General features: G+C 39.3%; 1 protein-coding gene across 3 annotated transcripts in view; it reads left to right on the top strand.

Annotated features, from left to right (window-relative positions):
- The window catches only part of WDHD1 (WD repeat and HMG-box DNA binding protein 1), a 2,322,801-nt gene that overhangs the window by 704,202 nt on the left and 1,595,599 nt on the right, over positions 1 to 23,000 (top strand). For all 3 annotated transcript variants that reach the window (XM_044074408.1, XM_044074407.1, XM_044074406.1), the window contains exons 7-8: positions 16,310 to 16,405; positions 16,536 to 16,628. In XM_044074408.1, the coding sequence (XP_043930343.1) occupies positions 16,310 to 16,405; positions 16,536 to 16,628 (189 nt within the window). The remainder of the gene's footprint in view (positions 1 to 16,309; positions 16,406 to 16,535; positions 16,629 to 23,000) is intronic.

The following is a 23,000-nucleotide window of genomic DNA, read 5'->3' as shown; positions in this document are numbered from 1 at the left end:
AATTAGGATTTTTAAAGATATTGGTTTTTACGAAAATTGTATATATTAATTTTCTAGCTTTTATTTTTATTTATGGGATTAATGTTTTTAAAAATTTTGAAAGTTTTTATATAAGGCTAAATTTAAAAATTTAAATTTTCTTCAAATTTAATTTATATTTTAAATTTTTATATTTATTTTCTTATTATTATATAATTTTAATTTTAATTTTCATATAAATTTTTGGGGGATTTTTTTTTTTTTCTTTTTTTTTTTTTTTTTTTTTTTTTTTTTGTTTTTTTTTTTTTTTTTATTTTTTTTTTTTTTTTTTTTCATTTTTTTTTTTTTAAAAATTTTTTCCTTTCTCCTTTTTTTTTTTTTTTTTTTTTTTTCTATTTTTTTTTTTTTTTTTTCTTTTTTTTTTTTTTTCTTTTTTTTTTTTTTTTTATTTTTTTTTTTTTTCTTTTTCCCTTTTTTTCTTTATTCCAATATTTCCTTTCCCCTTTTTTTTTTTTCTTTTTTTTTTTCCTTTCCCTTTTTGAAAAATTTTTTTTCCCCTCTTTTTAAAATTTCCCTTCCCTTTTTTTTTTTTTTTGTTTTTCCCCTTCCCCTTTTTTTTTTTTTTTTTTTTTTTTCCTTTCCTTTCCGTTCTTTTTTTTTTTTCCCCCCTTTTTTCTTTTTCCCTTTTCTTTTTTTGTGTTTTTTTCCTTTTTCCTTTTTTTTGTTTTTTTTTAAATTTCTTTTTTTTTTTTTTTTTCTTTTTTCTTTCTTTCCCTTTTCTTTCTTTTTCTTTTTTTTTTTCCTTTTTTTCTTTTTTTTCTTTTTTTTTTTTTTTTTTTCTTTTTTTTTTTTTCTTTTATTTTTATTTTCTCTTTTTTTTTTTTTTTCCTCCCCTTTTTCCTTTTCTTTTTTCTTATTTTTTCCCCATAATTTTAAAATATATACCCATCTTTTACCCATTTTTCTTTTTTTCCTTTTCCCTTTTTTTTTTTCCCTTTCCCTTTTTTTTTTCCCCTTTTTCTCCTTCTTTCTTTTTCCTCTCTTTTGTTTTTGTTTTTCCCTCTGTTTTGTTTTCTCTGTCTCCTGTTTTTTTTCTTGTTTCCCTTTTTGTTTGTCTTTTTGTTTTTTTTTTTCCTTTTTTCCCCCTCTATTCTTTTTCCCCTTTTCTGCTCTTTTTCTTTTCTTTTTCTTTCGGGCTTCTTTCTTCTTTCTTTTCTTTCTCTTTTTTCTGTTTTTTTTCGGGTTTTTCTTTAACTTTATATTATTTTATTTTTTCATTTTTTTTTTAAAAAAAAAAATATATTATTATTTTTAAATTATAATTTTTTTATTTTTTATTTTCCCTTAAATATATTTTTTTTTTTTTTAATTTATAATATTTTTTAAAATGTAAAATAGTTGGTTAAAATTGATTTTAAAAAGAAAGATAAAAAGAATTAATATTAATTTTTTATATAAATAATCTTTATATATATATATTTATAAATTTTAATATGATATTATGGAAAAATTTTTTAAAGAATTTTTTAAAAATAATTTTTATAGTTTATATATTTATATAAAATTTGATATATGATATTGTATTTTTGTTTATATGTTTTTGATATATAGAAATATAATATATATATAGGGAAATATATATTTAATATAGATTTTTTTAGCAAAATTTTAAAGAATATGAATATATAATTTAAAATTATGAATTTTTAAAATATATATAATATAAAATAATATGAATATTTTTTTTATTATGTTTAAAATTTTTTATAATATATCATATTATATATTTTCTTTATATATATATATCTTAAAATATATATATATATATACATAATATAAAATATTTTATATTATATCTTTTTATATATATATTATATATTCTTATATAAAAAAATATTATTCTTATATATATAAAATTTTATATATACCCTGTATATAAAATTTATTATATATATAATATATATTATTTTATATATTATTTTATTTATATAATATCAAAAAGTTATCTTATCTTATATACTCCAAAAAGTTTGCTGCAAAACCCCAAAGTAATTATTTTAAACTGTCAGAATAATCTGTTTAAAATCTTTTTTATTGCTTTTTTAACCCACTTTGCAATTTTGAGGGGTTTTGCAATTTTGGCAGATGAAAGTCCCCCAGCTTCATGTGGTGACTGCAAACTCAACATGGCTTTAAATTTTACCTTCCCCGCTTTTTTTTTTAAAATTTTTTGGGGCATTTTAATAAAATTAAAGCAAAATACTTTTGGTTTTAAATTTATTTGGCCTGCTACCCCTTTTTTTGGTATGGATGAGATGCGTAAGTTTACTGCCACACCAAAAAGGAAAAACTTTAAATTTTAAGTCAAGTTTTTTGATGGAGACTATTAAGTTAAATTTCCCCCAAAACGAATACGAAGGGGTTAGTAAAAGGGAGAATGCAGGCGTTTTCTGTGATCAAAAAAGGGAGGTTTTTGGGCATGATAGCAGCCCCTGAAACCCCCTTCATCTTTTGGACATTTTCTGAACCCCTTTGGACAACAGTGCCTAGGGAATCTTTTTTTTTGTACAATAAAATTTTTACCTTTTGGACTGAACAGTTTTTTGTGACATTTTGGGATTTTCCACATATTTCCCGATTCTTGCAGCAGATGTTCTTCATCTCACATTGCTGCAGTCCTTACTTATGGGTAGTCCGCTGTCCTGGTCGGCCCGAATACCAAAGTATTAGGCGGGCCGGTCAGGGCTCAGATCTGACATCAGATCGTCAGGGTAAAAAAGCGCATGCCCGGGGTCATATCCTCAGTCTTTTGCCGCATGGTCCGATGCAGAAGCAGCGTTGCAATTTGGGGCGTTCTAAAATTTTTTGGGAAGTTTCAGACCAAAATTTTGGGGCTAAGTACCCTTTGGGGGAATATTTTTTTTTCTTGCCTCAGTTATTTACGGATGTCAAAAAAAGTGAATAATTGTATTTCTTGTGGGAAACAGATCCCGCATAGGGATTACCACTACTTTGTATTCCTTGTTTGGGACGGAAGCTAGTGGGGTGTCGGTTTTGCTAGGTTCAATAAGCGCACTATAAACGGAGGTTGTTGCGGTTTGTTTTTGGGAAGCGGTGTAATTATAATATGCCGTCGGATCCTCCGGCCCCGTTTCCCGAAGCGCAAAGACAAATTTTAAAACCCCTAGGCAGGATGATTTCGTTTGGGGCCCGGTCCTTTAGAACTACAGGGAACAGGTGGATCCGGCTAAAGTTTCTGTTGAGCTCGGGGGAAAACTTTGATTTTGCAGGATGTGGCCTTAAAGGCCAGGTCAGGCTAAAGGGGGCCTCAGGTTACTATTCTCCCTCTTCCTAGGGTGGTTAGGCCTTCTGCTACTTTTCTAAGGCTCCTTCAAAGGCAGGTCTTTTTTGCCTTCCTCTGTGTCAGTCCTGGTTCTTCAGGGTCTGTGCCTAAAAGCACATGCTTAAAATGGCAGAAGATTTGATTACTTTAATTAAGGTTCTATGCCCCTCCTGATAAGAGGCCCAGGGTGGAGCCAGAGTTGGAAAGTTTGGAGCAGGCCTCAGATGATTCAGAGTCTTCGGGGAAGACATTAAAGGTTTTCCTTTTTTGATTCTGATGCAGAGGATTCCACTCCTTCTGCTTCTCCTCCTGAGGATTTTTCATTTTCAGAAACTTTTCATTCCATGGGGGAGCTTTTTAAGTGGGAAGGACAGGATTTCTCTGATTCGGAAAAGGCTTGGGGAATTTTGTTTTACCACAGCATAGACCCTTAGCTATACCTCCTGTTTTGGATGTTGTTCAAGATGTTTTCTCAGGCTTCCCTTAATCCAGATTCTTTGCCTCCTGCCCAGTTTAAAACCGGGCAGGTATTACAGGGTGCCTGAGGCTCATAAATATCTGTATAAAAGTCCTAGGGCAGACCCAGAAACTATTAGTCAGGGGCCTAAGGGGGTTAGAGCTTCTGTTGTAAAAAAAAATCCGGTTCCTCTAGATAAGGAAGCTAGAGCTTTGGATAGATGGGGTAAGAAGGTGTATACCTCTTCTATTTAGCAATGAGGGCTTTAAATTGCCAGTTTCATATGTTGAAATATCAGTTTTCCCCCTTTCTCAGCTAAAATCTAAAGTGGATGCTTTGGCAGAGGGTATAGAGTGTAAAAAATTGCAGGATTTGGTACATGTCTCTGAACAGGTGGGTAAGCATTCTTTCAATGTGGTTTTGATGCTTTACAGGCTTCTTCCCGGGTGGCTGCCACTGGTTCAGTTATTGGGGACACCTGGCTTAAGGATCAGAATTTGTCTGAGCATGTTAAGACTAGAATTTTGGATGCCCTTTACAGTCTGAAGTTTTGTTTGGTCCTCCTGTGGGGTCTGTATTAAAGAAAATGGAAAACAAGGCTAAGTCTATGCAGACTGTTAAAGATTTTTGCAGGTGCAACCTCCAAAGTTTAGTAGAAATTGGCCTACTAAGGGGGGGGCGTTTCCCTTTTTCTGATTCTCAGTCTAGGGGGGAGATCTAGGCGTGGTAGGGGCAGAGCTCAGAGCTTTTAGGCCTAGAACATGGAGTTCGCCTGCACAAATCTGCAGGTGAGGGCAGGGGCCAGTCCTTTTAAACAGGCCCAATGACCTGCATTTTCAGCTGCCAGATTCTTCTTGCCTGGCAGCTCCTTTGGGAGGAAAGTTGGGACTTTTCAAGCAAAATTGGCTTTTTGTCACCCAGACAAATGGGTATTGGACATTATAAACCGAGGCTACAAGTTTTTTTTCCATAACCTCCTTTCAAAGGCATGCCAGATGTTCCTCCTCGGGAAAGGTTTGAGGCTCACAAACAGATTTCTTTACTTCTTCAAAAAGGGAGCTATACAGCCAGTTCCTCTGTCAGAAGTGGGCCTAGGATTTTATTTCGCCTGTTTCTAGTTCCAAAGAAAGGGAACACGTGGAGACCAATTTTGGATTTATCTATCCTCAACACTTATCTGGACATTCCAAAGTTCAAGATGTTTACGTTACAACAGCTTTTACCTCTGTTTGGGAAAAAATCACTGGATGGTAACTCTGGATCTCAAAAAGGCTTATCTTCATGTTCCTATGAGGCCCAGTAGCAGGAGGGACCTGCGTTTATGAGCTGGAAATTTACACTATCAGTTCTCTGCATTGCCCTTTGGCTTATCTACTGCGGTGTTCACAAAGGTTCTGCCTCCAGTGATAGCCTTTTTCAGGGGTTTAGAGGAATACAGATTTATCCTTATTTGGACGATTGCCTGATTATTGCTCAAGACAAAGGCGAACTTCTTCATCATCTACAGTATGTGATGGGAGTGTTAAGGTGCCTAGGGTATTCTGTGAACGAAACAAAAGTCCAGTCTAGTACCCTCTCAGGACATGTGCTTTCTGGGTGTGAGACTGAATACAGCTTCCCAGATGGCCTTTTTTACCCCGGACAAACAAAGAAGCCTTTCTCTTTATTTCCATCAAATGTCTCTGTCCAGGCTGACTCCAAGGACAGTCCTTCAAGCCTTGGGGTTCATGGCATCTTGTATTCTGGTGCTTCCCAATGCCAAACTGCATATGAGGAAGCTTCAATGGTATCTCAAAAATGTATGGACACAACACTGCCAAGATCTAGACACTGTCATTCAGATAATACCTTGCATTCAGAAGGAATTTTTGTGGTGGGCTCAGGAATGTCACCTAAACAAGGGACTCTCTGTGACCCGACCAGGGAGTCAGATTCTAACGCGAGATGCCTCGGACAAGGCTTGGGGGGCACACCCCAATGTAAGATGGGTGCAAGACACGTGGCCCGGCCGACTTCAACATTTGCATATCAACTTGAAGGAGATGTTAGCAGTCCAGTTTGCATTTAAAGGCTTTCAAGGGTTTACTTCACCCAGGGCAGGTGTTGATTCAAACAGACAACACTACTGTCATGTGGTACATCAACAAGCAAGGGGAACCCATTCATCCCCTTTGCAGGCAAGGAAAGATTTTGTGGGAAAACTGCTCTCAGTTTACACCTCAATCTTCAGGCAAGGTTTCTGCCAGGGACAGAACTCCTTAGCAGATGTGTTGAGCAGACAAATTTGTGGATCCTCACGAGTGGAAATTGGATCCTCATGTATTTCAGCAGTTGACAGTGTTATGGGGAACTCCAGACATAGATCTGTTCCCTTTTCCACTAAATTACCAGTTGCCAAAGTTTTGCACAAAAGGTTTCATCACACAGCTTGGAAGGTGGATGCTCTATCATTCAGTTGGAACAATCTTCATGTTTTGCCTTTCCACCTCTGCCTCTCCTCCCAAGGTACTCTTTAAGGCCAGACAAGACAAGCCATCCATGATTCTGATAGCAGATTGGCCTCGACAGCACTGGTACCCACTTTCTGAGGAGTTTAGTAAAGCCTCCATGGCCCCTGCCTTTTATTCCCCTTTTGTCTCAGGAGGGGAGTCACTTCCTCAATGTCAGATTCAGTCTCTGCATCTAACAGCCTGGCATATTCTGTTTTAGACCCTGGAGGGTCTCAGCTTCCACAACAAGTTTTGAATGTTATTTTGGAGGCCAGAAGGCCTAGTACAAGGAAAGTTTATGCTGATAAATGGAGGAGATTTTTATTTGGAGCAAAGAGGATTTGATGTTTCCAAGCCTAATTTAAGTGTTCTCTTCAATATCTTACTGAGTTATTGGACAAAAGGGTTTTTCTTTCTCCTCTATAAAAATTCATGCTGCAGCCATTTCTGCTCACTATGACTGTGACCCTCCTTTATTTCTCATCCTTTGTTTAAGCAATTTCTTAGAGGGGCAAAGAACATAAGACCCCATTGAGCTCCTACTCCTGCTTGGGATCTCAATTTTGTGTTGGAAAACTTACTCTACAAACTTTTGAGCCTGCAGCTACTGCCCAGTTAAAGTATTTGTCATGGAACACTCCTCTTTTGTTGGCCATCATCTCTGCACCACGGGGTCCTGAATTACCGGCCCTTATGGCACTGGAGCCTTTCCCGATTTTTCATAAGGATAGGGTATCTTTGCATACTAATCCTTCCTTTATGCCTAAAGTGGTTTATAGTGTGGCCTTAAACCAAACTATTCATTTGCCCACTTTTTATGCAAACCCCCAAAATAAAGGGGAGAAGATTTTGCATACTTTGGATATTCACAGGCAGTTCGTTATTATTTGAGCAGAACCAAGGAGTTCAGACAGTCTCAGCAGTTGTTTGTTTCTTTTGCTTTGGGTTCTCAGGGTAAACCTGTTTCAAAACAAACTATTTCTAAGTGGATTGGGTTTTGTATTTCTTTCTGTTATTCCCATCATGGTAAGGAGATTCCGGGTGGAATCAGACCTCATTCCACTAGAGCTACTGCCACTTTCTGCCTTTCTAAGGGGGGAGCTACAAAAGATATTTTGGAAGCAGCTACTTGGAGTTCAGTACATACTTTTTTTAAACATTACCACCTTCCTCTTTATTCTAAGTCTAGGGCTGGATTTGCCACTGCAATATTACAGGGCATTTTAGCCCCTAATGCTTTATGATTTTGCCATCCCCCCTTTCCCGTTGCTTTGGGATTCTACCCATAAGTAAGGACTGCAGCAATGTGAGATGAAGAACATAGTACAGTTTTGTACCTACCATAAATGTAGATGTTGATCCACATTGCTGCAGTCCCAATTTCCCTCCTTCCCCACTGTAGTTTGGCATGGTTATATGGTTTGGGTGATGGTTGTTGTTGGGGGTGTTTTTTGGGGGGGTTCTGTTTTTGGCTGTGGCCTTTCTTTTTTGGGTCCTCTGACCTCTGGGGCAAGAAAAGACTGAGGATATGGCGTCGGTCATGCGCTTTTATACCCTGGCGCTCTGATGTCAGATCTGGCCCCTGACCCGGCCTAATACTTTGGTATTCCCGACCGAGGACAGCGGACTACCCATAAGTAAGGACTGCAGCAATGTGGATCTTGAACATCTACATTTATGGTAGGTACAAAACTGTACTTTTCCCAAAGGGCAGTCTGTCCAGGTGGCTGTTTGAATGCATTCTGTTTTGTTACAGAAAATGCAACAAAGCTTTACCTAACAAACCTAAGGCACATTTGGTTTAAATGATTTTTCTCTAGGCTGTTTCTGATATGCTGATGTTTATACCTGTGCTACTGTGAACAGGGGTTCACTGCATACTTTTGCAAGACAGTATAAGCTGGATGTGATCTCAAGTTACAGGTATACTTTCAGGGCTATGATATTGAAAGGCATTCTGTCTTGATGCCATCCAAGAGGTTTATGCTAGGAAGCCTGTCTGTGGTTGAAGTGGGCAGACATGATTATGCAAGATTCAAAAAATTATATATTTATCATAGCACTAGATCTTCAAGATCCTTGCCTGCTCCAATAAATACAACTTCCTTTTGTACTTCCTTTGTAGGTCTGTTGCAAAGAGGCTGAGTGGATCTGACTTTTTGTGTTCACAAGGATCTGACTTTCAGTTTTCACATAGATACTGGGGTGCAGTGCTTCCAAAGAGCATTATGGCAGAGAGGGGATGACTTTTTAGAGTCCCAAGTATTAAACGTACAAACTGACTATTGCCTGCTGCTAGTCCTGTTGTTTAAGTGGACAGATCATGAAGCTCCAATGCTTATAGTAAGTAAAAAAGTTTGAATGCACTAAATATATGCTCACATTTTCATTATTTTCTCAGTTTACATTTGGAATGTGGTGTACTTGTGTTGATTATGCTAGTGTTGCAGCAACCTGATTAAGTGCAACAGGAATTTTATTAGACACACTGTCCTGACTTAATCCAAATTTGGACAAACCAGCCCAAAGGCGTCTAGGGAATCTTATTTTTGTACAATAAAAGTTTTACCATTTGGACTGAACAGTATTATTCGTGACAGTTTGGATTTTGCCACATAGTTCACGCATTGGCGTTTAGCAGCAGATGTTCTTCATCTCACATTGCTGCAGTCCTTACTTATGGGTAGTCCGCTGTCCTCGGTCGGCCCGAATACCAAAGTATTAGGCTGACGTCGGTCATGGGCGCTCAGATCTGACATCAGATCGTCAGGGTATAAAAGCGCATGACCGACGTCATATCCTCAGTCTTTTTTGCCGCATGGTCCGATGCAGAAGCAGCGTTGCAAGTGCCATTCGGCGTTCTGAAATTTTTCGAATTCGGAGTTTCAGACCGATACCAAGTTGGGCTAAGTACCCCGTTGGGGAATATTTTTGTTTTTTCTTGCCTCAGTTATTTACCGGATGTCAGAAAAAGTGAATAATTGTATTTCTTGTGGGAAACAGATACCGCATAGGGATTACCACTCACTTTTGTATTCCTTGTTTGGGACCGGAGCACGACATAGTCGGGTGTCGGTTTTGTGCTAGGTTCAATAAGCGCACTATAAAACGGAGGTTAGATTGCGCTAGGTTAGTCTTTGGCAAGCGGTGTAATTATAATATGCCGTCGGATCCTCCGACGCCCGCTTCCACGAAGAAGCGCAAAGACAAATCTGTGAAGCCTAGGCAGGATGATTCGTCTGTTTCGGACGCCGGTCCATTAGAAGCTACAGGGGAACAGGTGGATCCGGCTGAAGATTCTGTTGAGACTCAGGGGGAAACTTTGATTTTGCAAGAGGTGGCTTCACAGGACTCAGGTCAGGCTGAAGGGGCCTCACAGGTTACTATTCTGCCTACTGTGCCTAGGGTGGTTAGGCCTTCTGCTACTATTTCTAAGGCTCCTTCAAAGGATAGGTCTGTTTTGCCTTCCTCTGCTGTCAGTCCTGGTTCCTCAGGGTCAGTGCCTAAAAAGCACATGCTTAAAATGGCAGAAGATTTGATTACTTTAATTATAGGTTCTATGCCCCCTCCTGAAAAGAGGCCCAGGGTAGAGCCAGAGTTGGAAAGTTTGGAGCAGGCCTCAGATGATTCAGAGTCTTCTGTGGAAGACATTCAAGGTTTTCCTCCTTATTCGGATTCTGATGCAGAGGATTCCACTCCTTCTGCTTCTCCTCCTGAGGATTTTTCATTTTCAGAAACTTTACATTCCATGAGGGAGCATTTAAGTGGGAAGGACAGGATTTCTCTGATTCACGGAAAAGGCTTAGGGAATTTTTGTTTTTACCACAGCATAGACCCTTAGCTATACCTCCAGTTTTGGATGTTGTTCAAGATGTTTTCTCGAGGCTTCCCTTAATCCAGATTCTGTGCCTCCTGCGCCAGTCAAACCAGACAGGTATTACAGGGTGCCTGAGGCTCATAAATATCTGTATAAAAGTCCTAGGGCAGACCCAGAAACTATTAGTCAGGGGCCTAAGGGTGTTAGAGCTTCTGTTGTAAAAAATCCGGTTCCTCTAGATAAGGAAGCTAGAGCTTTGGATAGATGGGGTAAGAAGGTGTATACCTCTTCTATGTTAGCAATGAGGGCTTTAAATTGCCAGTTTCATATGTTGAAATATCAGAAGTTCCTCCTTTCTCAGCTAAAATCTAAAGTGGATGCTTTAGCAGAGGGTATAGAGTGTAAAGAATTGCAGGATTTGGTACATGTCTCTGAACAGGTGGGCAAACATTCTTTACAGTGTGGCTTTGATGCTTTACAGGCTTCTTCCAGGGTGGCTGCCACTGGTTCAGTTATTCGAAGGCACACCTGGCTTAAGGATCAGAATTTGTCTGAGCATGTTAAGACTAGAATCCTGGATGCCCCTTTACAGTCTGAAGTTTTGTTTGGTCCTCCTGTAGAGTCTGTATTAAAGAAAATGGAGGACAAGGCTAAGTCATTGCAGACTGTTAAGGATTTTTTGCAGGTGCAACCTCCAAAGTTAAGTAGAAATTGGCCTACTAAAGGATGGACGTACCCTTCTTCTGATTCTCAGTCTAGGGGCAGATCTAGACGTGGTAGGGGCAGAGCTCAGAGTTCCTTCAGACCTAGAACATGGAGTTCGCCTGCACAGTCTGCAGGTGAGGGCAGGGGCCAGTCCTTTCGTAAACAGGCCCAATGACCTGCATTTTCAGCTGCCAGATTCCTCTTGCCTGGCAGCTCCTTTGGGAGGAAAGTTAGCACTTTTCAAGCAAAACTGGCTTTTAGTCACCCATGACAAATGGGTATTGGACATTATAAACCGAGGCTACAAGTTTTATTTCCATACATTGCCTCCTTTCAAAGGCATGCCAGATGTTCCTCCTCGGCAAAGGTTAGAGGCTCACAAACAGATTTCTTTACTTCTTCAAATGGGAGCTATACAGCCAGTTCCTCTGTCAGAAGTGGGCCTAGGATTTTATTCTCGCCTGTTTCTAGTTCCAAAGAAAGGGAACACGTGGAGACCGATTTTGGATTTATCTATCCTCAACACTTATCTGGACATTCCAAAGTTCAAGATGCTGACGTTACAACAGCTTTTACCTCTGTTGGGAAAAGACCACTGGATGGTAACTCTGGATCTCAAAGAGGCTTATCTTCATGTTCCTATCAGGCCCAGTTGCAGGAGGTACCTGCGCTGAGCTGGAAATTTACATTATCAGTTCTCTGCATTGCCCTTTGGCTTATCTACTGCGCCCAGTGTGTTCACAAAGGTTCTGGCTCCAGTGATAGCCTTTTTCAGGTTGAGAGGAATACAGATTTATCCTTATTTGGACGATTGCCTGATTATTGCTCAAGACAAAGACGAACTTCTTCATCATCTACAGTATGTGATGGTAGTGTTAAGATGCCTAGGGTATTCTGTGAACGAAACAAAGTCCAGTCTAGTACCCTCTCAGGACATGTGCTTTCTGGGTGTGAGACTGAATACATCTTCCCAGATGGCTTTTCTGACCCCGGACAAACAAAGAAGCCTTTCTCTTTATTTCCATCAAATGTCTCTACAGTCCAGGCTGACTGCAAGGACAGTCCTTCAAGCCTTGGGGTTCATGGCATCTTGTATTCTGGTGCTTCCCAATGCCAAACTGCATATGAGGAAGCTTCAATGGTATCTCAAAAATGTATGGACACAACACTGCCAAGATCTAGACACTGTCATTCAGATAACTTGCATTCAGAAGGAATTTTTGTGGTGGGCTCAGGAATGTCACCTAAACAAGGGACTCTCTGTGACCCGACCAGAGGCGAGTCAGATTCTAACGACAGATGCCTCGGACAAGGCTTGGGGTGCACACCTCAATGGAAAATGGGTGCAAGACACGTGGCCTGTCAGACTTCAACATTTGCATATCAACTTGAAGGAGATGTTAGCAGTCCAGTTTGCATTAATGGCTTTCAAGGATTTACTTCACCCAGGGCAGGTGTTGATTCAAACAGACAACACTACTGTCATGTGGTACATCAACAAGCAAGGGGGAACCCATTCATACCCACTTTGCAGGCAAGTGATGATTTTGTGATAGACTGCTCTCAGTTTACACCTCAATCTTCAAGCAAGGTTTCTGCCAGGAGCACAGAACTCCTTAGCAGATGTGTTGAGCAGACAGATAGTGGATCCTCACGAGTGGAAATTGGATCCTCATGTATTCCAGCAGTTGACAGTGTTATGGGGGACTCCAGACATAGATCTGTTCGCTTCTCCACTAAATTACCAGTTGCCAAAGTTTTGCACAAAAAGGTTTCATCACACAGCTTGGAAGGTGGATGCTCTATCATTCAGTTGGAACAATCTTCATGTCTATGCCTTTCCACCTCTGCCTCTCCTCCCAAGGTACTCTTGAAGGCCAGACAAGACAAACCATCCATGATTCTGATAGCACCGGATTGGCCTCGACAGCACTGGTACCCACTTCTAAGGAGTTTAGTAAGGGAGCCTCCATGGCCTCTACCTTTAATTCCACATCTTTTGTCTCAGGAGGGCAGTCACTTCCTCAATGTCAGGATTCAGTCTCTGCATCTAACAGCTTGGCATATTCTGTTTTAGACCCTGGAGGGTCTCAGCTGCCACAACAAGTTTTGAATGTTATTTTGGAGGCCAGAAGGCCTAGTACAAGGAAAGTTTATGCTGATAAATGGAGGAGATTTTTTATTTGGAGCAAAGAGAGGGATTTTGATGTTTCCAAGCCTAATTTAAGTGCTTCTCTTCAATATCTTACTGAGTTACTGGACAAAGGTTTGTCTTTCTCCTCTATAAAGATTCATGCTGCAGCCATTTCTGCTCACTATGACTGTGACCCTCCTTTATTCTCTCATCCTTTGTTTAAGCAATTTCTTAGAGGGGCAAAGAACATAAGACCCCACGAGCTCCTACTCCGGCTTGGGATCTCAATTTTGTGTTGGAAAAACTTACTCTACAACCTTTTGAGCCTGCAGCTACGGCCGAGTTAAAGTATTTGTCTTTGAAAACTGCTTTTTTGTTGGCCATTACTTCTGCAAGAAGGGTTTCTGAATTACAGGCCCTTATGGCAGTGGAGCCTTTCCTGATTTTTCATAAGGATAGGGTATCTTTGCATACTAATCCTTCCTTTATGTCTAAAGTGGTTTCTAGTGTGGCCTTAAACCAAACTATTCATTTGCCTACTTTTTATGCAAACCCCCAAAATAAAGGGGAGAAGATTTTGCATACTTTGGATATTCACAGGCAGTTGCGTTATTATTTGAGCAGAACCAAGGAGTTCAGACAGTCTCAGCAGTTGTTTGTTTCTTTTGCTTTGGGTTCTCAGGGTAAACCTGTTTCAAAACAAACTATTTCTAAGTGGATTGGGTTTTGTATTTCTTTCTGTTATTCCCATCATGGTAAGGAGATTCCGGCTGGAATCAGACCTCATTCCACTAGAGCTACTGCCACTTCTACTGCCTTTCTAAGGGGGGTAGCTACAAAAGATATTTTGGAAGCAGCTACTTGGAGTTCAGTACATACTTTTTCTAAACATTACCACCTTCCTCTTTATTCTAAGTCTAGGGCTGGATTTGCCACTGCAATATTACAGGGCATTTTAGCAGCCACTAATGCTTTATGATTTTGCCATCCTCCCTTTCCCGTTGCTTTGGGATTCTACCCATAAGTAAGGACTGCAGCAATGTGAGATGAAGAACATAGTACAGTTTTGTACCTACCATAAATGTAGATGTTCAAGATCCACATTGCTGCAGTCCAATTTACCCTCCCTCCTTCCCCACTGTAGTTTGGCATGGTTATATGGTTTGGGTGATGGTTGTTGTTGGGCCTGTTTTTGGGAGGTGTTCTGTTTTTGGCTGTGGCCTTTCTTTTTAGGGTCTTCTGACATCTGGGGCAAGAAAAGACTGAGGATATGACGTCGGTCATGCGCTTTTATACCCTGACGCTCTGATGTCAGATCTGAGCGCCCATGACCGACGTCAGCCTAATACTTTGGTATTCGGGCCGACCGAGGACAGCGGACTACCCATAAGTAAGGACTGCAGCAATGTGGATCTTCGAACATCTACATTTATGGTAGGTACAAAACTGTACTTTTCCAAGGTCAGTCTGTCCAGGTGGCTGTTTGAATGCATTCTGTTTTGTTACAGAAAATGCAACAAAGCTTTACCTAACAAACCTAAGGCACATTTGGTTTAAATGATTGCTACTTCTCTAGGCTGTTTCTGATATGCTGATGTAAATGATACCTGTGCTACTGTGAACAGGGGTTCACTGCATACTTTTGCAAGACAGTATAAGCTGGATGTGATCTCAAGTTACAGGTATACTTTCAGGGCTATGATATTGAAAGGCATTCTGTCTTGATGCCATCCAAGAGGTTTATGCTAGGAAGCCTGTCTGTGGTTGAAGTGGGCAGACATGATTATGCAAGATTCAAAAAATTATATATTTATCATAGCACTAGATCTTCAAGATCCTTGCCTGCTCCAATAAATACAACTTCCTTTTGTACTTCCTTTGTAGGTCTGTTGCAAAGAGGCTGAGTGGATCTGACTTTTTGTGTTCACAAGGATCTGACTTTCAGTTTTCACATAGATACTGGGGTGCAGTGCTTCCAAAGAGCATTATGGCAGAGAGGGGATGACTTTTTAGAGTCCCAAGTATTAAACGTACAAACTGACTATTGCCTGCTGCTAGTCCTGTTGTTTAAGTGGACAGATCATGAAGCTCCAATGCTTATAGTAAGTACACAAAGTTTGAATGCACTAAATATATGCTCACATTTTCATTATTTTCTCAGTTTACATTTGGAATGTGGTGTACTTGTGTTGATTATGCTAGTGTTGCAGCAACCTGATTAAGTGCAACAGGAATTTTATTAGACACACTGTCCTGACTTAAAATGGTCACAGTTGACAGAAATTGCATCTGCTGATGTGCTTGCAGAACTAAGGCATTTGCAGTGTTCTAGAAATAAATATACTCCAGGCCCAAAGACCTATTTATAATGTTAGAATGAGTCTAAAAGAATTCTACTTGCTAGTTTGTTTAGGTTTAAGAGGAATCTAGGAGAAAATCAGTTTATATGGAATGAGAATCACTTGGCACCACAGGACCCGGAAGCACGTGAACAAAGGCTTTCAAAATAAGCAGATGAAGAAATCAAACAGCTGCTAGGCAAACCTTGAGAAAGCTCGCATGTGGTTGAGTGAAAGCGCTTGGATGATTTTGTGGATTCTTACTTTGCCTGGTTACATTAAAGGATCTTTTTGGAGAACTAGCAGCTGTTTGATTTCTTCATCTGCTTATTTTGAAAGCCTTTGTTCACGTGCTTCCGGGTCCTGTGGTGCCAAGTGATTCTCATTCTTGTTTTGATTTTGCTTTTAGTTTTGCAGTTTATATGGAATGTTACTAGATGCCACTGTGGTGCAGCGGTAGCGTTGTTGCCTCACAGCAAGAGGTTCTCCCGTTCAATTCTCAGCTGGAGTGCGGGGAATGCCTTCTGTGTGGAGTCTGCATGTACTACCCGCGTTTGGGTGGCGTTCGAAAGACATGCGTAAATGGGCGTGCCTTCGTTGAAGGTTGGATGTTGAGCTGGCACCTCTGCGTTCGTGAAAATCTACGGCCAATCATTAGCGAACTGGAATTCCGCTGTGGCGACACCTAACCGGGAACAGCCGAAAGACAAAGACAAACTAGATTTGATTGCAGTTGTATGGCTTTAATCTGTATTCTTTTTCTATGATGTTAATGTGTTTGTTGTAAATATAGCCTAGAATGTCTAAAATGCAAAGCCGCCTTTTGATAGAATTGAATTTGACTACGGGCAAACACTGCATTCTGCAGCAACTAGCACTAATTGTCTTAATATTATAAGCTTTATGGAAGGTGCAGATTCGCAGAGAAATGAGTGGTCTTCCTCAGACTGATGGTAACTTGGCATTATTGTAAGCATTTTTAACCTGAAATAATTGTACTCAGAAGATTAAGTATATATTTATATAATACACCTTTTTTCTTTTAGGAATGTGTAACTAGCTGGCCCCTTCTGGAAAAATCAAATGATGTGGTTAATGCCAAGTCCATCTGTAGATTATCATGGCAGTCCAGATCTGGAAAGGTAATCTTTGCTTCACTTATCAAAATGAAAAAAAAAATACTGATATGATGATGTAACTCAGGTTTTATTCCTATAACATAGCATAAACACCTTTTTCAGCAGCACTGTTTTATCTTTCTGTCTTGTGTAGGTTCTTGCTGTTCCTGTGGGCAAATCTGTCAAACTATACTCTAGAGACTATTGGGACAACACATTTGATCTTTCTGATGATAGTATTACTCAGGTGAGAGATATGGCATTGTCTGCATTGCTTTTAGAAATGCACTTTTCACAGAATTTCCTCATGAATATCACTAGAAATGCAGACTTGATGCAAAGCACTTGCTTTACAGTGAGACATTGTAGCCAAGTGATTTTTAAGGGTTTCCACAAAAAAGACAGTCCTACCTTGAGTAGTGCTGCTGTAATCCAGGTTTTACCTTCAGGGCTATGAATGACAAAACTTTATTTAGGTGACTTCTTGTTAGGTGTTACTAAGAAAGCAAACATTAGATCCGATGTTCATTTTCATCTGATTCAACCTTTGTGTAACCAGACAAAAACAAGACAACATGGATCTAGTATTACAGTAGGTATACAACTTTTGTTAAGGAAACAGTGAAGTAGCAGATGTGAAAGAGTATTGTTTTGTTTGCTTCATCATCTTTGCCATTGGTTTAAATCCTGCAGATACAAACGATCATTGCCATAGTTTTAGGTACTTAAGGCTATTGATCTGTGAGGAGCTTATGAAGCCTAGCCTTACTTTCCCATGGTAGTCCAATTGGCATATAATTTGAATACAGCAGTGTTTGTGTTCTGCATGCTTTTCCTGTGTATGCCTGCCAACCCTCGAGCCTCTTCCCTTCCTTCAGCCCATTCATTTTCCTGTACTGGTTATCTACAACATGGAAGCAAGAGTTTACTGGATTGGCCATCGTATATGCAGCCATGGAAGTCATTTATATCTTCACCAGTATCTTTTTAAAAAGGAGTGTTTTTGTGAGGTTCTAACCTACACTGGCAGGTGATGTGCACGCACCTGCATTGTAGCAGGATATCCTGTGATGATCAGCGAACACACAGCCTTACTGACTTATGGGTAGTAATGCCCTGATACCCTCCCTCTGGCAGTCTGCCAAAGCTCAGATCTACTTCCACTGTCCGAGTGAGGGACAGTCACCTGGCAGGACCAGGACAGTCTTCCACACTCACCAACCAGGACCCTTTCAGTTTTCTTATGTCACAGTCTGAGGAGACTCTCTTGGGATATTGCTTCTCTCTGTCTGGGTGATATCACCTTCCGCTGCCTTTTTCTTTCTATGCTGGAGCATAGGTCTCAACCTTTTAAGAGGCCAGTGTGGAACGCAGACCCTAACAATGTGTGATAAATGGCCAAAATGTGGAACACCCTATTTTCGCACTGCGTGAACCGTGCCATTGCCATGGAGCATGGTAGAACATCTGCAAAATTAAATAAGAGACATTTCTCAGATCCAAAACCTTTATTTTATAATCTACAATACCATAACAATGCCATAAGTAAATGAAACAGCACTTTACAAAAATCAAAATCACATTTACTACATTTTCTAAGCAGACATATTACAAGTCACACAAATTATTTTAGTTAGACCAAGTTAAACAGCTTCCTGTCATACGTCAGATGTAGACTGATTGTATGCTGCTGTGGCTTTCCTGGCAGCCTCTAAAACATGTTTTGACAGCTTAACATCACAGCAGTCCAGTTCTTCTTTCATTTTAACTACCAACAAAAGAGTTCAATGTATTTACACTCGGAGACTGATGCAGTTCAGTTTTCACTTTCTGCACCATGTTTAAATGCTTTTTCAGCTTGTGCATTTGAGTGGGGCAAGCAAAGTAGACTCATCATCAGCTGCTTAGAGTGGCAGATGTTCATCGTGCATACAGCTGCAGTCATAACAGATGGGGTTCTCCTGCCGTCAGGCGGGTCCTCGGTCGGCCGAATTCCAAAGTCTAGGTCCGGCGTCGGTTGTCGTCGCTTCTTCCCTGACGTCAGTGCGACAGGGGTATAAAAGAACCAGCCGACGCCATTTTCTTCAGTCTTTCTTGCCGTGCGGTGCCCGAAGCAGAAGCAGTTCGCAAGTGCCGGTCGGCCAGCTCCTGAAATTATGAAAATTTTGCAACCGAAGTCTTCTTGAAAGCTAAGTACCCCGTTGGGGAAACTTTTCTTGCCTCAGACCCAGACAAAACAGGCCCACCTAGCCTAGTTGGCACCCACCCCTGCGGACCATGTGTATGCTGTAAACACATCCGCACCACCCCCTCGTGCCAACTCCCACAAAGGAGTACCCCATACTCTTTCAGACATCACTACGACTGCAACAGCAGCAACGTAGTGTACTTAGCCAACTGTCACCACTGCCCAAGTTTCTATGTCGGCATGACCTCTAGAAAGCTCAGTGACAGAATTAAAGAACATATGCAAGCAATCAGGAAGAATGATGGCTCCAATGCACTAGCCAGGCATACCCTCACCTGCAGCACACCCCCAGCCATCAAATTCCTAGTATTAGAACAAGTACACACGTTCACACAAACTTCCAACACCTTCCTGGAAGTACAAGAACTAAAATGGCAGGTAGAACTCAGGGCAGACATCCCCCCTGGCCTAAATGGAAATTTAAATATCAAAAGCCTTCTTAAATGGCTCAGATAAAATTCACACAAGGGTTACCAACCCCCACAGATCACATACACATCTTCTTAAATGGCTCAGCTAAGTTCACACAAGGGTTACCAACCCCCACAGATCACATACATATCTCCTCCTTTACATGGCTGCATGATTAGCTTGTCTCCTCCTCTTTTTAACTGTGCTATAAATACTGCAAGTAAAACTTTGAAAAGTAGATTTCTGAAGAAGTTCATATTGCTCAATAAAAGCAGCGAACGAAAGCGCTTAAATCTACTTTCCATGTCAACGTTTTCTTTGCTCCAGACAGGCCACCCAGGCCTCACCACAAAATATATATATACATGCATGTGTGTGTATATATATATATGTATATATATATATGTGTATATATATATATATATATATATATATATATATATGGGTACATGTCAGTACATCGACAAGTTAGAAGATCGACATCCACTTCACCGACACATGAAATAATCGACACCGCAAATCACGGACATTTAACAGGTAAGAGGTTTAAATTTCGCTAATCATGCCTACCATGTTTTAGTAAGTGTGGCAGTGTTATGCATGTGTGGTAGGCATGATTAGCGAAATTTAAACTTCTTACTTGTTAAATGTCCGTGATTTGCGGTGTCGATTATTTCATGTGTCGGTGAAGTGGATGTCGATCTTCTAACTTGTCGATGTACTGACATGTACCCATATATATATATATATATATATATATATATATATATATATATATTTGTGTGTGTATATATATATATATATATATATATATATTTATATATGTGTGTGTGTGTGTGTGTGTATATATATATCGCAAAAAACAACTGTCACAACAACAGAAGAATGAAATAAATATAACTTTAAAGCTTCCGAAACTAATAGAAGACGAAGGAGCCGGTAATAAGCTTTCGTCCCTTTAATAGTAGATAGGACTTCTTCAGACAAATGATGTGGAAACACAATAGTATGATATAATATAATACAAAAAAGGCGGTTACTAACAGCTCTAACCATTGAGACAGTACAGTATAAGGAATTGTACCAATAGAGTGGTAGCAGGAAAAATGTCACTCAACTGTAACATGAAGAAATAAGTGACTGTAATAAATGTCAGTCTTACAAACAAAAGTAAGATTTCCACCTCAATGCACATTTAACATTTAAACTTTCATTTAACCTAGGAGGGGAGTCTGCATAGTTTTATTTGCCACAGCAATTCTTTCACTTCCAACAGATGATTAACATCTCCAAAAAACAAATCTAATTTATGTAATACCAGGAATTTAAAACCAGTGAAATGGAGACATGTTAATTTGTGCTTAGATAAAGCATTCCTAGTGTCATTGTTCCTAATTGCAGCTAAATGTTCCTTAATTCTAGCAAATAGTATTCTAGTGGTCTTTCCAACATAGAAAACTGGGCAGGAATTGCATACTGCAGCATATACAATGTTATCAGATTTGCTATCATAGTGTTTATAAAAGTGTAGAGTAAAATTATTATGTTTAAAAATGAATCTGTTACCTGTGAAAATATGTGAACTTGGCTACACATTGACCACAAGAAAACATACCAACATCATTGGACTGAGACAAGCTTTGATCAAGCAGAAACTTCTTGTCCCTATTTTCAAAAGAAAATCTAAGTGACTTTGTTATTTTATATAAAAAAATGGGAGAAGTACCCAGTTTATTGTAGACTTCCTGACTATTAGTCAAGATGTCCCAGTTGTTGGAAATTATGTTTTTAATAGAAGTAGAATCTCTACAAATAGGAACAGGGAAAGCCACTGTCCAGTCATGCAAAACACTCTGCTGTGAAGAAGTAGTAGATACAGAAGATGGTACACAGTTATTAGAGGTATCTAAATAATCCTGGTGAATGGAATCAGCCATATTATTACTAACAGCTGTGTTGGTAAAATTCTTGGTAATATTATTTTTACTGGGAAGAAAGCCAGTTTTAATAATGGGCGGGAACTTAAAAGGTCTGGATTCCGTAACCTCTGCAATAATTGAGTTTAAAAGATTCTCTGGATAGTGCCTATCAATAAGTAAAGACTTAAGAGAAACACATTCTTTCTTAAAGTTATCTTCATCACTAACCAACCTGGAAATACGGATAAACTGCCCCCTAGCCATGTTCTGCTTCATGAAAAATGGATGCATACTGGTGTAGTCTAAGTAATTATTTCTAAAAGTAGATTTCCTATGTAAAGTAGATGACCAGGAAAGCTGAATAGGGTCAAAAGAAACACAAGTGTCTAAAAAAATGGCTTGGTTACCACAAGAAGACAATTTGAAACTAAGAAAAGGAATAGAGGCAGAAAGAGAGTCTAAAAAGGTATGAAGTCAATGTATCTTTTATAAAGCTTTACAAATTTGAAGTCAGGTAAATGAACAAGAGAATTTAACTCCCAGGCAGCCAGAACCAAATTTGCAAAAGCTGGTGCCATTTTAGAACCCATGGCAACCCCCTTGGTTTGCTGATATATAGAAGAATTAAAGTGAAAAAAATTACCTTCTAACACCAAAGTGGTTAATAAACAAATAGTATCTATCCTATTCTGGGTAAAAGAAGTAGCATGAGATAAATAAGAACGTAATAAATTAATGCCCTCTTCATGTGGAATATTAGTATAAAGCGCTTCAATGTCAAGCGTCACCAATAATATGTTTTCCAAAGTTGGGTGCTGAAACAGTATGTTTAAAAAATCCCAAGAGTCTCTGAGATAAAACTGGGACTTTTGTACAATTGGATTTAAAGTCCAGTCTAGATACTCTGAAATATTTTCTGTTTTTGTTTTTTGATTAGAGACTATATGTCTGAAGGGAGGGTTGACGGGGTCTTTATGTATTTTGGGGATACCAAAAAATTTACCAAGTTGTGGATTGGGTACAGTCATGAATTCTGCCTCCTCCATAGAAATGGCTTGTTGCCTAGTAAGGGTGTTGAGAACTTTATCTATTTTTTTGAAGGCACGATGCACAAAAGGTAGTTGTACTTATAGTAGTCATTGTTGCTAAGGTCCTCCTGAAGGGTATGCACATAACGTTCCCTTTCCATAAGAACAATTCCTGTGCCTTTATCCGCAGTCATAATTCTTAGTGTTTTATCATTTTGTAAATGTTTGAGAGCTGAAATTTGACTGCTGGAAAGGTTAAACCATTTAAAAGGAGTAGGGGAAGAAAGCAAGTTACGGAAGTCCTTTTCACAAAGTTTAAGAAAAATCTGTAGGGTATTGTTAAGAGGTGGGTTATATAAACTTCTTTTATAAGGAAGATTCAAATTAACATCAACAAGGTCACTATCTAATTCAGAGTCTTTTTCACAGACTAGTTTTAAATTAAGCTTTCTTAAGAAAAGTCTTAGATCTAGTAAAAGAGATGATAGTTCTACTCTTTGAGACGGAATGAAAGAGAAGCCCTTTTGTAAAACCTGAATAGTTTCTGGGGAAAAGGACCTATTAGTCAAGTTAAAAACTTCAGAAGAAACAGAAATGTCAGAGTTATGCTGTAAATCGTCATTGTTTAAGGGTTGTAAATCATCATAGTTTAAGGATAAGGTCTTCTCGGGCGTCCCCTTGGAAAGCCTCTGTTCCCTAAAGGTAGGCTGTGAACAGGTCTGTTCTCTACTAGGAAAGGGGCAGAAAGTGCCTGCTGTTTCGCTAACTCCCTCTCTCTCTGAAGACTGCTTCTGGTAATGTAAGTGTGGGAGGGACCACTTCCTTTTGGATTTCTTCTTGCAGTGCTGTTCCTTTGTATTTTTGGAACTAAAAAAGAATCTTCAGAAATTGGAAAAGGTTGCTCTAAGGAATGCAAAGGGTCAGAAATAGCAGGACACAATTGAATGGAGGTAAGAGGGGAAGGCAAAGGACAGTTCAAAGACGAAGACACAGGGGTGGAAAGAGAGACAGAG

Source organism: Protopterus annectens, chromosome 6.part0 (genome assembly GCF_019279795.1).
Source record: "Protopterus annectens isolate FY-2018-M chromosome 6.part0, PAN1.0, whole genome shotgun sequence".
NCBI classification, from domain to species: Eukaryota; Metazoa; Chordata; order Ceratodontiformes; family Protopteridae; genus Protopterus; species Protopterus annectens.
Note: the sequence above shows the minus strand (reverse complement) of the source record. Positions and strands in the feature narration are given on the sequence as shown.